At 37.6% G+C, this 11,605-nt stretch overlaps 1 protein-coding gene across 2 annotated transcripts in view; it reads left to right on the top strand.

Moving 5' to 3' along the window:
- Positions 1 to 11,605, top strand: part of stab1 (stabilin 1) — an 82,382-nt gene that overhangs the window by 19,174 nt on the left and 51,603 nt on the right. For both annotated transcript variants that reach the window (XM_049471631.1, XM_049471632.1), the window contains exons 21-28: positions 230 to 316; positions 402 to 513; positions 2,407 to 2,593; positions 3,986 to 4,079; positions 5,512 to 5,670; positions 7,389 to 7,484; positions 8,811 to 8,906; positions 11,456 to 11,503. In XM_049471631.1, the coding sequence (XP_049327588.1) occupies positions 230 to 316; positions 402 to 513; positions 2,407 to 2,593; positions 3,986 to 4,079; positions 5,512 to 5,670; positions 7,389 to 7,484; positions 8,811 to 8,906; positions 11,456 to 11,503 (879 nt within the window). The remainder of the gene's footprint in view (positions 1 to 229; positions 317 to 401; positions 514 to 2,406; positions 2,594 to 3,985; positions 4,080 to 5,511; positions 5,671 to 7,388; positions 7,485 to 8,810; positions 8,907 to 11,455; positions 11,504 to 11,605) is intronic.

The raw sequence follows: 11,605 nt of genomic DNA, 5'->3' as shown, positions 1-11,605 counted from the left end.
GTTTTTTTAACCGTTTTTTCAGTTGTCATTTATTAAGTAGTGAAAAAAAGAAAAACATTAAATGAAAAGGTGTGTCCAAGTTTTGACTTGTACTGTATTACTTTTTTCTTACAAACATGAGTGAAAAAGCTTTAAATTTATTATTTCAATGAGCTACACATGGTAAATACCTATTATTCTGATTAATATGAGAAAAGGCGCTGTTAATGTAATGCAATCTGTGTGTTAGAGGGCAGAGTGCTGTAGGGGGTTCTATGGGCCGGACTGTAAACCCTGCATCGGAGGTTTCCAGAACCCGTGTTACAACAAGGGGACTGTGAGTAGAACCATCTTTTTCTTCTGCTGTTTATGAGATACATGATGTGAATGAAGGATCATCCTCACCTGTGTTTTACTGTCAGTGTTCTGATGGCATTCTTGGAGATGGCACATGCAGGTGTAATTCAGGATTCACTGGCATCGGCTGCCACATCTGTTCCAACCCCAACAAACATGGAGAGAACTGTGATGAAGGTAAGAAAAGTCGTAAATAAACAAATAGGTATACTTATACAATGTGTTCAAAAACTTGTGGGCTGCAACTATTGATTATTTTGAAAATCAATAATCTGTATATTATTTTTCAGATAAATTGATTATCAATTGAATAAAAAGGGAAAAAATTAACATACATCTTTTTCAAATAATAACTGCTTATGCAGACAAGGCAACATTTAAGTTGCCTGAGCTGAGATTAAAAGGTAATTTAATATATATTTGATCAGCACTAAGGTTGTAATTGCAAAACACATAAACTACTATTATTTAAGAAAACAATATAAATTTACTAAGAATGAAACACATCTTGTTACTATTTAAGCAGGCTCTAGTAACACTGACAAACTATGACTTGTCTTAAAAATGCTGATTAAGCTACCACATTTAAGGGGGAATTTAAGGTGGAATGTATAACTCGCTAAATGCAAGTGAGATTAAACTAAACTAATACTACAAAAGAGACACATCCTGTTTAACTACTCTAGCAGGCTCTACTTACACTGAGTGAGAGAAGAAAAAAGTATGAACTTACTACGAATTTCCTGTAAATCCCCTTCACACATGGCACCATGCTTACTAACCCACATTAGGGGATAGCAACTCTACTTATGTGCATAAAGACGTAGACCCAACTAATCAATTATTAAATTAGTTAACTATTTTAATCATTGCAGTCCTAGTGGACATCTGATCGTCAAGAGCTTCTTTTCAGAGCTTAAAAGGAACTGATTAGGTTAGACTCCACTCACTATTTTTTACTGTTTGTGTTTGGACACAGATGGAAGGTGGCCCCCAGTTTTAACCCATTCATGTAGTAAACATATAGCACAAACACAGGAGCACACACACACAACCAAGCCACCACTGCCCCATATATATATAGCTTCTGTTCGGTTATGCGTTCACACAGAGAACCTGCTGCATCATGAACGCAGCTGTTCAAATCCTTGCCTGTGTGCTCAGTGTGTTACTGGAGGATTCCACTAGGGGTCTTTACTCGCTATACTGCCAACGACACCTTATACAGATGCTGGTAGCTGTTCATCAAAAGGAAACAGACACAGAATGTGTATGGCAATATGGTCTCCTGAGGCAGTACGGGTGAGAGCCAGTTTCATCATAATGTTTTTGATGGTCTTTGCGACTGCACTTGGGGATTTTTTTTCTTTACTTAGTTGAGTAGTTCTTGCCAAAATATGGATTAGAGCATTACTCAGATAGAGCTATTCACTGTATACCTGTAACTCTACCTCTTCACACACTTTACAACTGATGCTCTCAAACACATTAAGAGGCAAGAAATTCAAGTAATTAACTCTTGATAACTTATTGATAAGCCATTCCAGATGACTCTACCTCATAAAGCTGACGAAATAGCAAAGATGTAATCTAAGCAAGAGGTGCTACTTTAAAGAATCTAAATTATAAAACATATTCTGCTACTCTAACTCTGGATGGAGCTTCAGATAAAACTGTTCTGCTGCTCTATGGGCTAATGTTTAAGGGGCTCCATGCCCTTTAGCACCTGCTTGGCATTAGGTGTTTTTAGGGTCATATATGTTAGAAGGGCTGTCTGGATGTTATTAAATGCATCAATTAAATGAGTTCATGTAATTGTTTAATTTATTACTAATAATTAATATAAGCACATTACTATAGCTGATTACCGAAAGCTATGGTTGCCTAGCAACATAACAATCAGATATTATTTTATGAACAGCACAGTGGTTTTTAATAGCCTCATTAAAACAGTATGAAGTTGATCTGGCTAAACACTGCTAAACCAGATCAGATTTAGAACCACAAATATCTCTATTAGCATTATTTTCATTAAAAAACTGTAATTTGTTTGTGTGTTTGTTAACACAGATTGCCGCTGTGTCCACGGGATATGTGATAACAGGCCGGGCAGTCTGGGACTGTGCCGCAGGGACTCGTGTTTGCCGGGGTTCTCCGGGGAACTCTGTGATCAGGCAGACACACCCTGCAATTCAGACGGAGCTTTCCAACGCTGCCACATCCACGCCCACTGCACCTACGCCAACGGCCAGACCACGTCAGTTCATCTGCAGTTCCACAGTCTTATAGTCGGATGACACAAAGACAGGCTAAAACGACAAAAAAATTAGCTTTCTGTAAATAATAACAAGATTTTTTGCCTTTCAGATGATAAAAGTAATTATACAGAAGAAGAATCAGTAAGGGAGAACTAATGCTGCATTTGAGTATTCATTTACCAGGTGGTTAATTAGCCAAAAGAACCGTCCACTAAGCATGAAAAGCTGTAGAATATCAACAATGTTATCTGGTAATGCAAAACAAATATTAAATTAAATGAATTGATATCGGTTAGCTAAGAACTGGAGTGTATTTACAGTGATGTGCCTTTTTTATCATACTTATTTTTTCAGATTAACAAACACATGTTTTTAATTTGTTAAGGAAAAATTCCATCCAAATCAACCTGGCCCAATGTGAAAGAGCATTTGCCCCCAAAACATAAATTACTTGGTTGTGCCGCCATTGGCAGCAACAACTTCAATTGAGTGGTTGCGAAAACTGGCAATGAATCTTTTTTAGAAGGAATCTCTGTGGGCGAATTTTGGTCAACTCTTCTATGAGATTGTTTTAATTCAGACACTGGAGGGTTTTTGAGCCTGTTTAATATCATGCCATTCAGAGGGCAACTTGCTGGTATAAAGATTATTGTTCTGCTGCAGAACCCAAGTATACCTGAGCTTTAGCTCATGAACTGATGGACAAACATTCTCTTTCAGAATTCATGGTGCTATAAATTGTAACTAATTGTCCAGGTGATAGCAGCAAAACAGCAAAGCTCTATAATATTTGACTTTCAGTATGATGTTCCTTTTCTAAATTCTGTGTTAGTTTTACATCAGATATAACAGATATAACTCTCCCATGGAGAACGTTTTCACCCAGTTCCCTTATTATTTAACCATTAACACTGAACTTAACTGTTCAGTGTTTTTTTAGATGTTGTTCTGTTTTGGATGAGTTGCACATGCCCTTTTGGAGTATGTTCAGTCGGCCGGTCTCTCTGGAAAGGTTCACCAGTGGTTCCATGTTATCTCAATTTGTGAATAACAGCTCTCACTGTAGTCCGCTGGAGTCCCAAAGCTTTGGACTTTGTTATCTTTTTCAGACTAATAGATGTCCATGACATGTTTTCTCATCTGTTTTTGTTCCTCAGATTGGGGCATAATGTGTTTCTTTTTGAGAGTGGAGGACAGTTACTTTTTTAAAACTGCTTTTTGTATTTCCTAAGGTACTTTCTGTGATATTAAACTTTATTTGATAATATGAAAAATGTAAGTATGACAAAAAAGCAAAAACAAAATAAATCTGTAAGGCTGCAAATACAGCACTATATTAATTGTTATACACTTTATAAGTGGGTATATGGAGTTCTGTTGGTGTTTTACAGGTGTGTTTGTAGTCCCGGGTATGAGGGGGATGGATACTCCTGTGCCGAGGCCAACCTCTGCCTGAAACCTGACCGAGGAGGATGCCACACAAACGTAAGGCTGAGTATTATCATCCGTGCTGATGTGAAGCTCATTGCAATGATTTAGTTTGATAAAAAATGACTGAATAATTTTTTATATATACTGAACAATTCATTGTAGATATACTATTGTAAATAGCACAAGCAATGGTGCTTGTAAATATGTTTACTCTGATGGGTAGTCTGTAAATGAGTTGTGTTCAGGTAAATTTCAGGAGCATTCCTATGTTGGCAACATTGGCATGTTGAAGTGCTCAATGTGCGTACACCCCCGCTTTTTACACACACTTGGACACACCACAGTGCATAGACCCAACTTTTACATCAACAATAAACAGAATACTAAATAAAATAACACCGCTGTTCTTGTACCTTCACTGCATGAACACACACTTCTCTGCTGAGAAGAGTTGAACACGTCCAGGTAGCTGCTTCATTGAAATAGCAATACCAAAAGTCAGAGCGCACCTGGCTCCTAAAGGAAATACAAAGTGACACGCTGATTGGTTTATTACATGTTACACCTAAAACACACCAATGATTAATTAAGGGAATAAGTACATGCCTTTTGCGTGCTTCAAGCTGTTGTTACAAGAGCAAAGACACCCTAAATCAAGCTACACAGTTCACGGTTGACAGTTTGCAAAACTACAGATTGCAAAAAAACAGGGCCGTATATCTTTATTAAAGATACTGAATTATTACTATTAGGACCTGAATCATTTATGGTGTACAATAAATCATTAATAGTAAAAAAATAAATGAATTATTCATGGTAGATGCTGAATTGTACATCCTGAATCATTGATTGTAAATACTGAATCGTTTATTGTGGACACTTAATTATTTATAGTTAATACTGAATTATTAATACTAGATCCTGAATCATTTAAAGAAGATGCTGAATCATTTGGGGGAGCTACGTGATCATTAATAGTAGACAACAATAGAACACATCATCATATTGTGGATACTACATAATTTATAATAGATTTGTTTAATGGCTACTAAATAACACATCTAGGAGTTAAATCTAAAAAGGGGTTAAATCTGGGGGATAAATGACAAATGGAGATAAATTAGTCTTTTATATATGCTAGTATATCTGGGACAAACTCATATGACCTCCAGCCTGAATATTCTGGAACGATGTGCGGTTCTGACATGTCCTGAAAGGCCGTGACAGTAGCTGTCTGATTCAGTAGATTTCTCGGAGGTGTGATAGCAGTAGCATCACCTCTCTGACATTCTAAAATGGCATTAAATATCTCTTAAATTATTAACACCAGCTGTAACACCAACACCCACTGCTGTATTATTGTTATTACAGCGCAGTGGAACCCTGCTGTGTTAGACTGGTTCCACTTGCTGGAGATTATCACTGGGCAGATTTCTGCACCAGTCAGCACTTTCATCTCACGGCTCATGTGTGTTTTTTTTTACAGGCCCGGTGTGTGTATGCAGGGCCCGGAAACGTGTCCTGTGTGTGTAATGAGGGCTGGATGGGAGATGGCGTCCTGTGTGTGGAGGTCAATAACTGCCTGCTGGAGAGTCGTGGAGGATGCCATGAAAACGCTGAATGCACATCCACTGGGCCTGGTCAGGTAATGGTCAAAATTTCTTAATTTTCATTTTGTCCAACAGAAGAGATAACATATACATATATATACAGTATATTAATATGCCAAGTGTCTCAGCATGGAGTTGTAGAGGTTCCTAATGGCCTGTGATAATCCAGCTCATGTAGAATATTCTCACGCAGTTTCTGCAAATCTGCCATTGGTCAAAATTGCATTCAACACCATGACCACCGGCCTTCTGGACACGTGACACATAACAACAAAATAATGATCTTAGTGCTAACCACTGTGTCTCCACACACGGATTCATTGGTCATCTCCTCCAAGCCAAAAGCATGTATTGTAACTGAGGATGACCCCTCTTAATGTGGGGAGCAATGTCGTACAGTGCTTATAGTCAGTGCTGAGATGTCAGGAATGTTGCATTACATAATTTCAGTCTACATTTTTGATCATTTATTATTCCTGGTAACTTTTATCTTTTTCCCAAGTAGCATTGCAATCCCACACTCCCTTCTGTGTGCAACTATAGCTGTTTTAGTTACAATACTGTACAGTGCTGTGAAAAATATTTGCCCCTGATTTATTTTATTTTTTTTTATCATACTTACATTTTTTTAGATTAACAAACACATTTTAATACTTGATTGACAACTGCAGTCAAGTATTTGTGATAACTGGTAAGGAGTCTTTCACATCTCTGTGGAGGAATTTTGGTCCACTCTTCTTTGCAGAATTTTAATTCAGACACATTTTAGGGCAGGGATCTGCAATTAGTCTTTATGTGGCAGGCCAAAAGGGGGGTTGGGGTTGGTGAGATGGGGCCGGGGGATCGAAAAATAAATAAATGAACACACTGCTTTTCACACGGGATCGAACCTGGGTCATCAGGGTCACGGTCCTATACAGTATCGCTGCCCCGGCTAGTTAACTGTGACACAGCTGGGGAAAACCGCCTTTATAAGGAGATCGGGAGCTCATAAACTGGCGGAAGGACGAGACGGCGGTAACTAAAGCTATGCCAAGTGCGAAAGAGAGGCCACATCTGCCTATGGCCGACCCCTGTCGTAGGGTATTTGAGCATGAACGGTCTGTTAAAGATCATACCACCATTTTTTTATTAATTTTTTTTTTACATTTAGAGATGGACATGCTGGTGTGTTTTCGAACCCAAGTATGCCTGAGCCTAAGGTCACAACCTAATGAACAAACATTCTCCTTCAGGATTTTCTGGTAGCAAGCAGAACTTCAATTAACCATCAATTACAGCAAGTTGTTCAGATCGTGTAGCAGCAAAGCAGCCTTAGACCATCACACTACCACCACCATGTTTGACTTTCAGTATGATGTTCTTTTTCTGAAATTCTCTGTTAGTTTTAAACCACGTGTAATGGGACACACACCTTTATCAAGTCATCATCAAGGATCATCAGGTATTCTTTTTGATCAGCAGTAGTTTTTGCCTTGGAACTCTACCATGGATACCATTTTCACCAAGTCTCATTCTTTTTATTGGTTTAGGGGGTGTTGGATGGTTTAAATTGCTTTTTTTCAAATAATCACTTTAAAAACTTGGTTATCTTTGTGTTTTTGATTTCCTGAAAAATGTGATTATGACAATAAAAGCAAACCAAAGCTAAATCTGTAAGGGGGTAAATACATTTCTATGTACTTTATATAATTTATTGTAACTAACTGATGTAATACAGCATTACAGTTGTTTTTTTTTATTCTGGTTCCAGAATGAGTGTGCTTGCAAGAAGGGTTACATGGGAGATGGCATCAAATGTCAAATTGTTAACCCCTGCCTGACAGACAATGGAGGATGCCATGCAGTGGTTTGTATAAAATAATTGTATATAGGAGCACACATTTTATATAGCTAAAATGTGGTATTAATGTTCATTCTTTATGGTTTATTCTCAACCGATTTTAAACCATTTAATTATACTAAAATCTACCACAATTTATAATGCATTCGTACAAAATATATAGTATAAAAAGATAAATATTTTAATTTCTGGAATGTTATTTTATATCCTTTTTATCTTTAATTGTACACCTTAGCTGAAATCTCAAAAATGTAAACAAAAATGACACGCACCTCCATGCTGTTCAGGCCGCAGAAGTGGTTTGATTGACTGGACTGATGCGGAGGTGGGGCAGGGGCTGCAGTGCTGCATGTATTGTGCTTTTTACTGTTTTTCTCAAGTGCTGGAACAGGATTTTAAACACTGACTAGATAAAGGCGAGCATTATCTATATTTACTCTCCCAAACAGCATATCCTTGTGTAAAGTGTGCTGAATAGCTGAACGATGCACAGTGACACCATCTGCAGCAAGATGATGATGTAGGTCTTTGGAGCTGGTCTGTGACTGTTCTCACCATCCTTCTCCTCTGCTTATCTGAGATTTTTGATTGGCCTTCCACTTCAGGCCTTAACTAGAACTGTGTGAGGCCTTAAATCCTCACAGTGGAAACTGACAGCTGAAATCTCTGAGATAGCTTTCCCTTAAACCATGATGTTGAACAATCTTTGTTTTCAGGTTGACAGTTGTAATGAGGCTCCCATGTTGCCTCTCTTCAGAGAAAATGCAAGAAGGAGAAAAACTTGCAATTAGCACCTTAACCATTTCTCATTTTAAATCAGTCAAAGGACAAGGGTGCCCACATTTTTTGCACCTGCCTAATTTAGTTTAAAGAATTATTGAAACCTTTCTGTAAATTCTATAAACTTAATTTCACTTGTCAGATATAACTGTGTTTATCTGCTATATGATATTTTTACCCGAAATTGCTGATCCAAACCAATGATTTATAAAGCAAAATCATGAAAACTCTTTTATACCACTGTAGCTGCTACATTCAAATTGGAATATAAAATGAAATAAAGAAAATTAGAATTAGAAGCAAACTTGCTTTGTAAAGTGGTACATTGAATATGCTCTGACCGCTCTAAACTGCAATCCAGAAGCCAAAACTGGAGACTCCCTTCACACACCACCCAGTTCTTTAACAGTCCACTTTAACTGACTAAACATCTGCAGACTAAAGACAACTAGCACTGAAGTGTAATTCAGGCTTAGTCTTACTGGTCTCATCCTGACTTCCACAGTTCTGCTAAACTGCCATTTCCGAATAACACTAACAGCTTTTTTATAGGCAGCATGCTCGTTCAAGAAGGACGGAACACACAGCTGCATTTGTCCAGAAGGTTATGAAGGAGATGGCACCACATGCTATGGCAATATACTTGTGGTAAGTTGAGATCATGTGAGTACAGAAGCTGATTTCTAGTAATTTCCTGATTAGGTTATACTTCCCCTGATCTGATCCAATCCAAGGCTCCTAATCCTAAATATAATCTGATATCTGTTGCTGTTTGTCAAGTACTGATGTGTTATTAATGTGTTTATGGGTGAATATGCTTTGTGTTTCTAGAGCATGTGAATTAGATTATTAGTATTAGCATTAGCATCAGTGTTTACTTGGTTCTAACTATACTGTTCAGTGCTGCTTAAAATAAGAAAGTGTTTTGGTGATTGTTTATATAATTTTAGATGTTATGGGATGTTTTTATACTACACTGTAAAATAGTTCCACACTGCAGACTTTAATTAAACTTGCTTACTGAGAACTCTCCTCAGTGCTGTCCGGTAATGGAGCCTTGAGGACACTAGATGACACACTGATCACTTTGCTTAAAACAAAGGGCCCTATTTTAGCGATTTATAGCGCATAGTCAGCATAACTTACTATACGCATTTCATGGTAATTAATTTTATGTTATTAAATAAAAAACATGAAGTGAAAGTTTTAAGTTGGTGAGAGCTAAAGCTGATTTGGGGGATTTAGGGCCCTCTCTGGTGAGAATGGGTGATTGCATTGAGCATGTGGAAGAATCATTTTAAACTGGGCAGGTGTGATGCAGTCTCCTTTCAGAGCGTTATTTTCTCTCAGTCATAAACTGCTGAGGGAAATGTCTTTAGAGGATTATTATAGTTATTATATATGGTTGTCAGTGTAAATACCGTTCGGTTCGGCCTGTTCGGTTCGATACACCTGGATGGACCGCGGTATTTCAGAGCAAATTAACGCTCTGGTACTGAATGGCCAGGGGGAGGGGCTGCTGAGCGCGTGCTGTTGGGGGCGGCGGTTGGTGGTTGCAGTGAGTGCTCCTCCTTCTCCAGACCACCATAAACTGGCTGTCCTCGGGCAGTTTAAAAAAGCGAAATCTGTTCAGAATGATGTTAATGAACACTACAACACTAAAAGAGCATAGACATTTTATTTAATAAAAATGTGTAAGAACAGCTAAACACAGCGCTGCAAGTCAAACGCGGACATGTGTAGAAGCTCGGCCATGCCCAGAGCTGCCTGATTATAACATTCTAACTGATGATTTTTTTAAACAGTTTGATTTGTTACTTAAGGTTATAATAGTTTTGAATGTTTCATTATAGTTTAATTTTATTTTGTATTCACCTTTTCTTGTCCAATTCAGTTAGTTTTAATTTGTTTTTAGAGTGAGTTTGCTAGTTTTTATTAGTTTTTACACATCACATCAGAGAGATCAATCTGAGAAACACATAAACAAACTCATAAACTCAATAAACTTTCCCCAATTTTCACCAAAATTATCAACTATGAGTGAGTGAGTGAGAGAGAGAGAGAGAGAGAGAGAGAGAGAGATTTATCAGTTTAACCTCCGCGTGGGGTGTCCTGGTGTATGAGCTACTCACAGCAGGTACTGTATCTCCTGTTTCATTACAGAACACGTTCTTTTATCTCCCTCCCGCTCATATTGTAATCCAATTCTGCAGCTTCCTCAGTGTTTTCTGTCGCTTTTTAGCGGTTAGCGTGAGCTTTATAAATAAGAACTAACACCACGGACCGCGAGGTGCCGCCGTGCTGCCGCTGTAAAACTGCTGGAGTGGAAACAGTCCTTATAAATAAATTAACAAACACAAAAACGAAGGGTGTTCTATCAGTAATTTCAGTTAGTTTTAGTTAGTTTTATAAAATCTCAATTGGGTTGTGTTCGGGCAGAGAATCTAAGCTTTTATATTGATATATCGATTCCGAACCGATACCGTGGCCCAAGAACCGTGAACACTAGTTCTGTTTTTTAACAAACTGTGGAAAAATGCTCTGCGCTGCTAATTGCTAGTAGCTAGCTAGCGAGGTTAGCTTTCTGACTGTGGTATTTAGCTAGCTAACTACTGCAGCTACACTATGTTACAGGCAACCACTAACTACTAGCTAGTGTTTTAGAAGATAGCTAGTAGTTATAACCAAATAACTTGAATACCTCTTACTTGTCCAACAAGACTAAAGCCAACGCAACATCACTTTTAAACCCTTTCAGGTCTCGGAGCTCTCAGAATAAATATATAAGGCTTAGCAGGGAAGGTCATTCCAGCACACTGGTAGCATTAAACACAATATTTTGTCCTTTGTCCACTCAGAAATGCTTCTGCTTTCAGTTTAAAAACTAAATAATATGGACTGTCACTTTAATATATGACGTTTTTATACATATGAAAAATAAATGATCTAAAAAATTCTAGTTGGCACAACTGGTGGTGTTTTTCTTAAAAACTTGTTGGCCTCAAAATTTTGAGTTTTCTCAACTTTTTACTTTTTACAGTTTACATGTTACCAGTTCTGGGACCATTTTAAGCAAAATGATAAAATACAGATTATAAAATGACTTCTTGTTCCAATTTTAAGTTAACTATCACAAGCTCATCTGTAGGAGTGTGTAAACAACTACTATGTCTTTGTGTATCTATTTATTTTTGCAGGAGCTGGATGGAAACTCAGATTTCTACGATTTTAACCGCTATCTACAAGTATGTATGATCTGATTTTTGCTTTTGAATATGTCTTTTCCTTAATCATCTACATTCCAGAACATTTTGAACATCTGGACCTTGTTCTTTAATTCTTTGATC

The sequence above is a fragment of the Astyanax mexicanus genome, chromosome 24 (genome assembly GCF_023375975.1).
Source record: "Astyanax mexicanus isolate ESR-SI-001 chromosome 24, AstMex3_surface, whole genome shotgun sequence".
NCBI classification, from domain to species: Eukaryota; Metazoa; Chordata; class Actinopteri; order Characiformes; family Acestrorhamphidae; genus Astyanax; species Astyanax mexicanus.
Note: the sequence above shows the minus strand (reverse complement) of the source record. Positions and strands in the feature narration are given on the sequence as shown.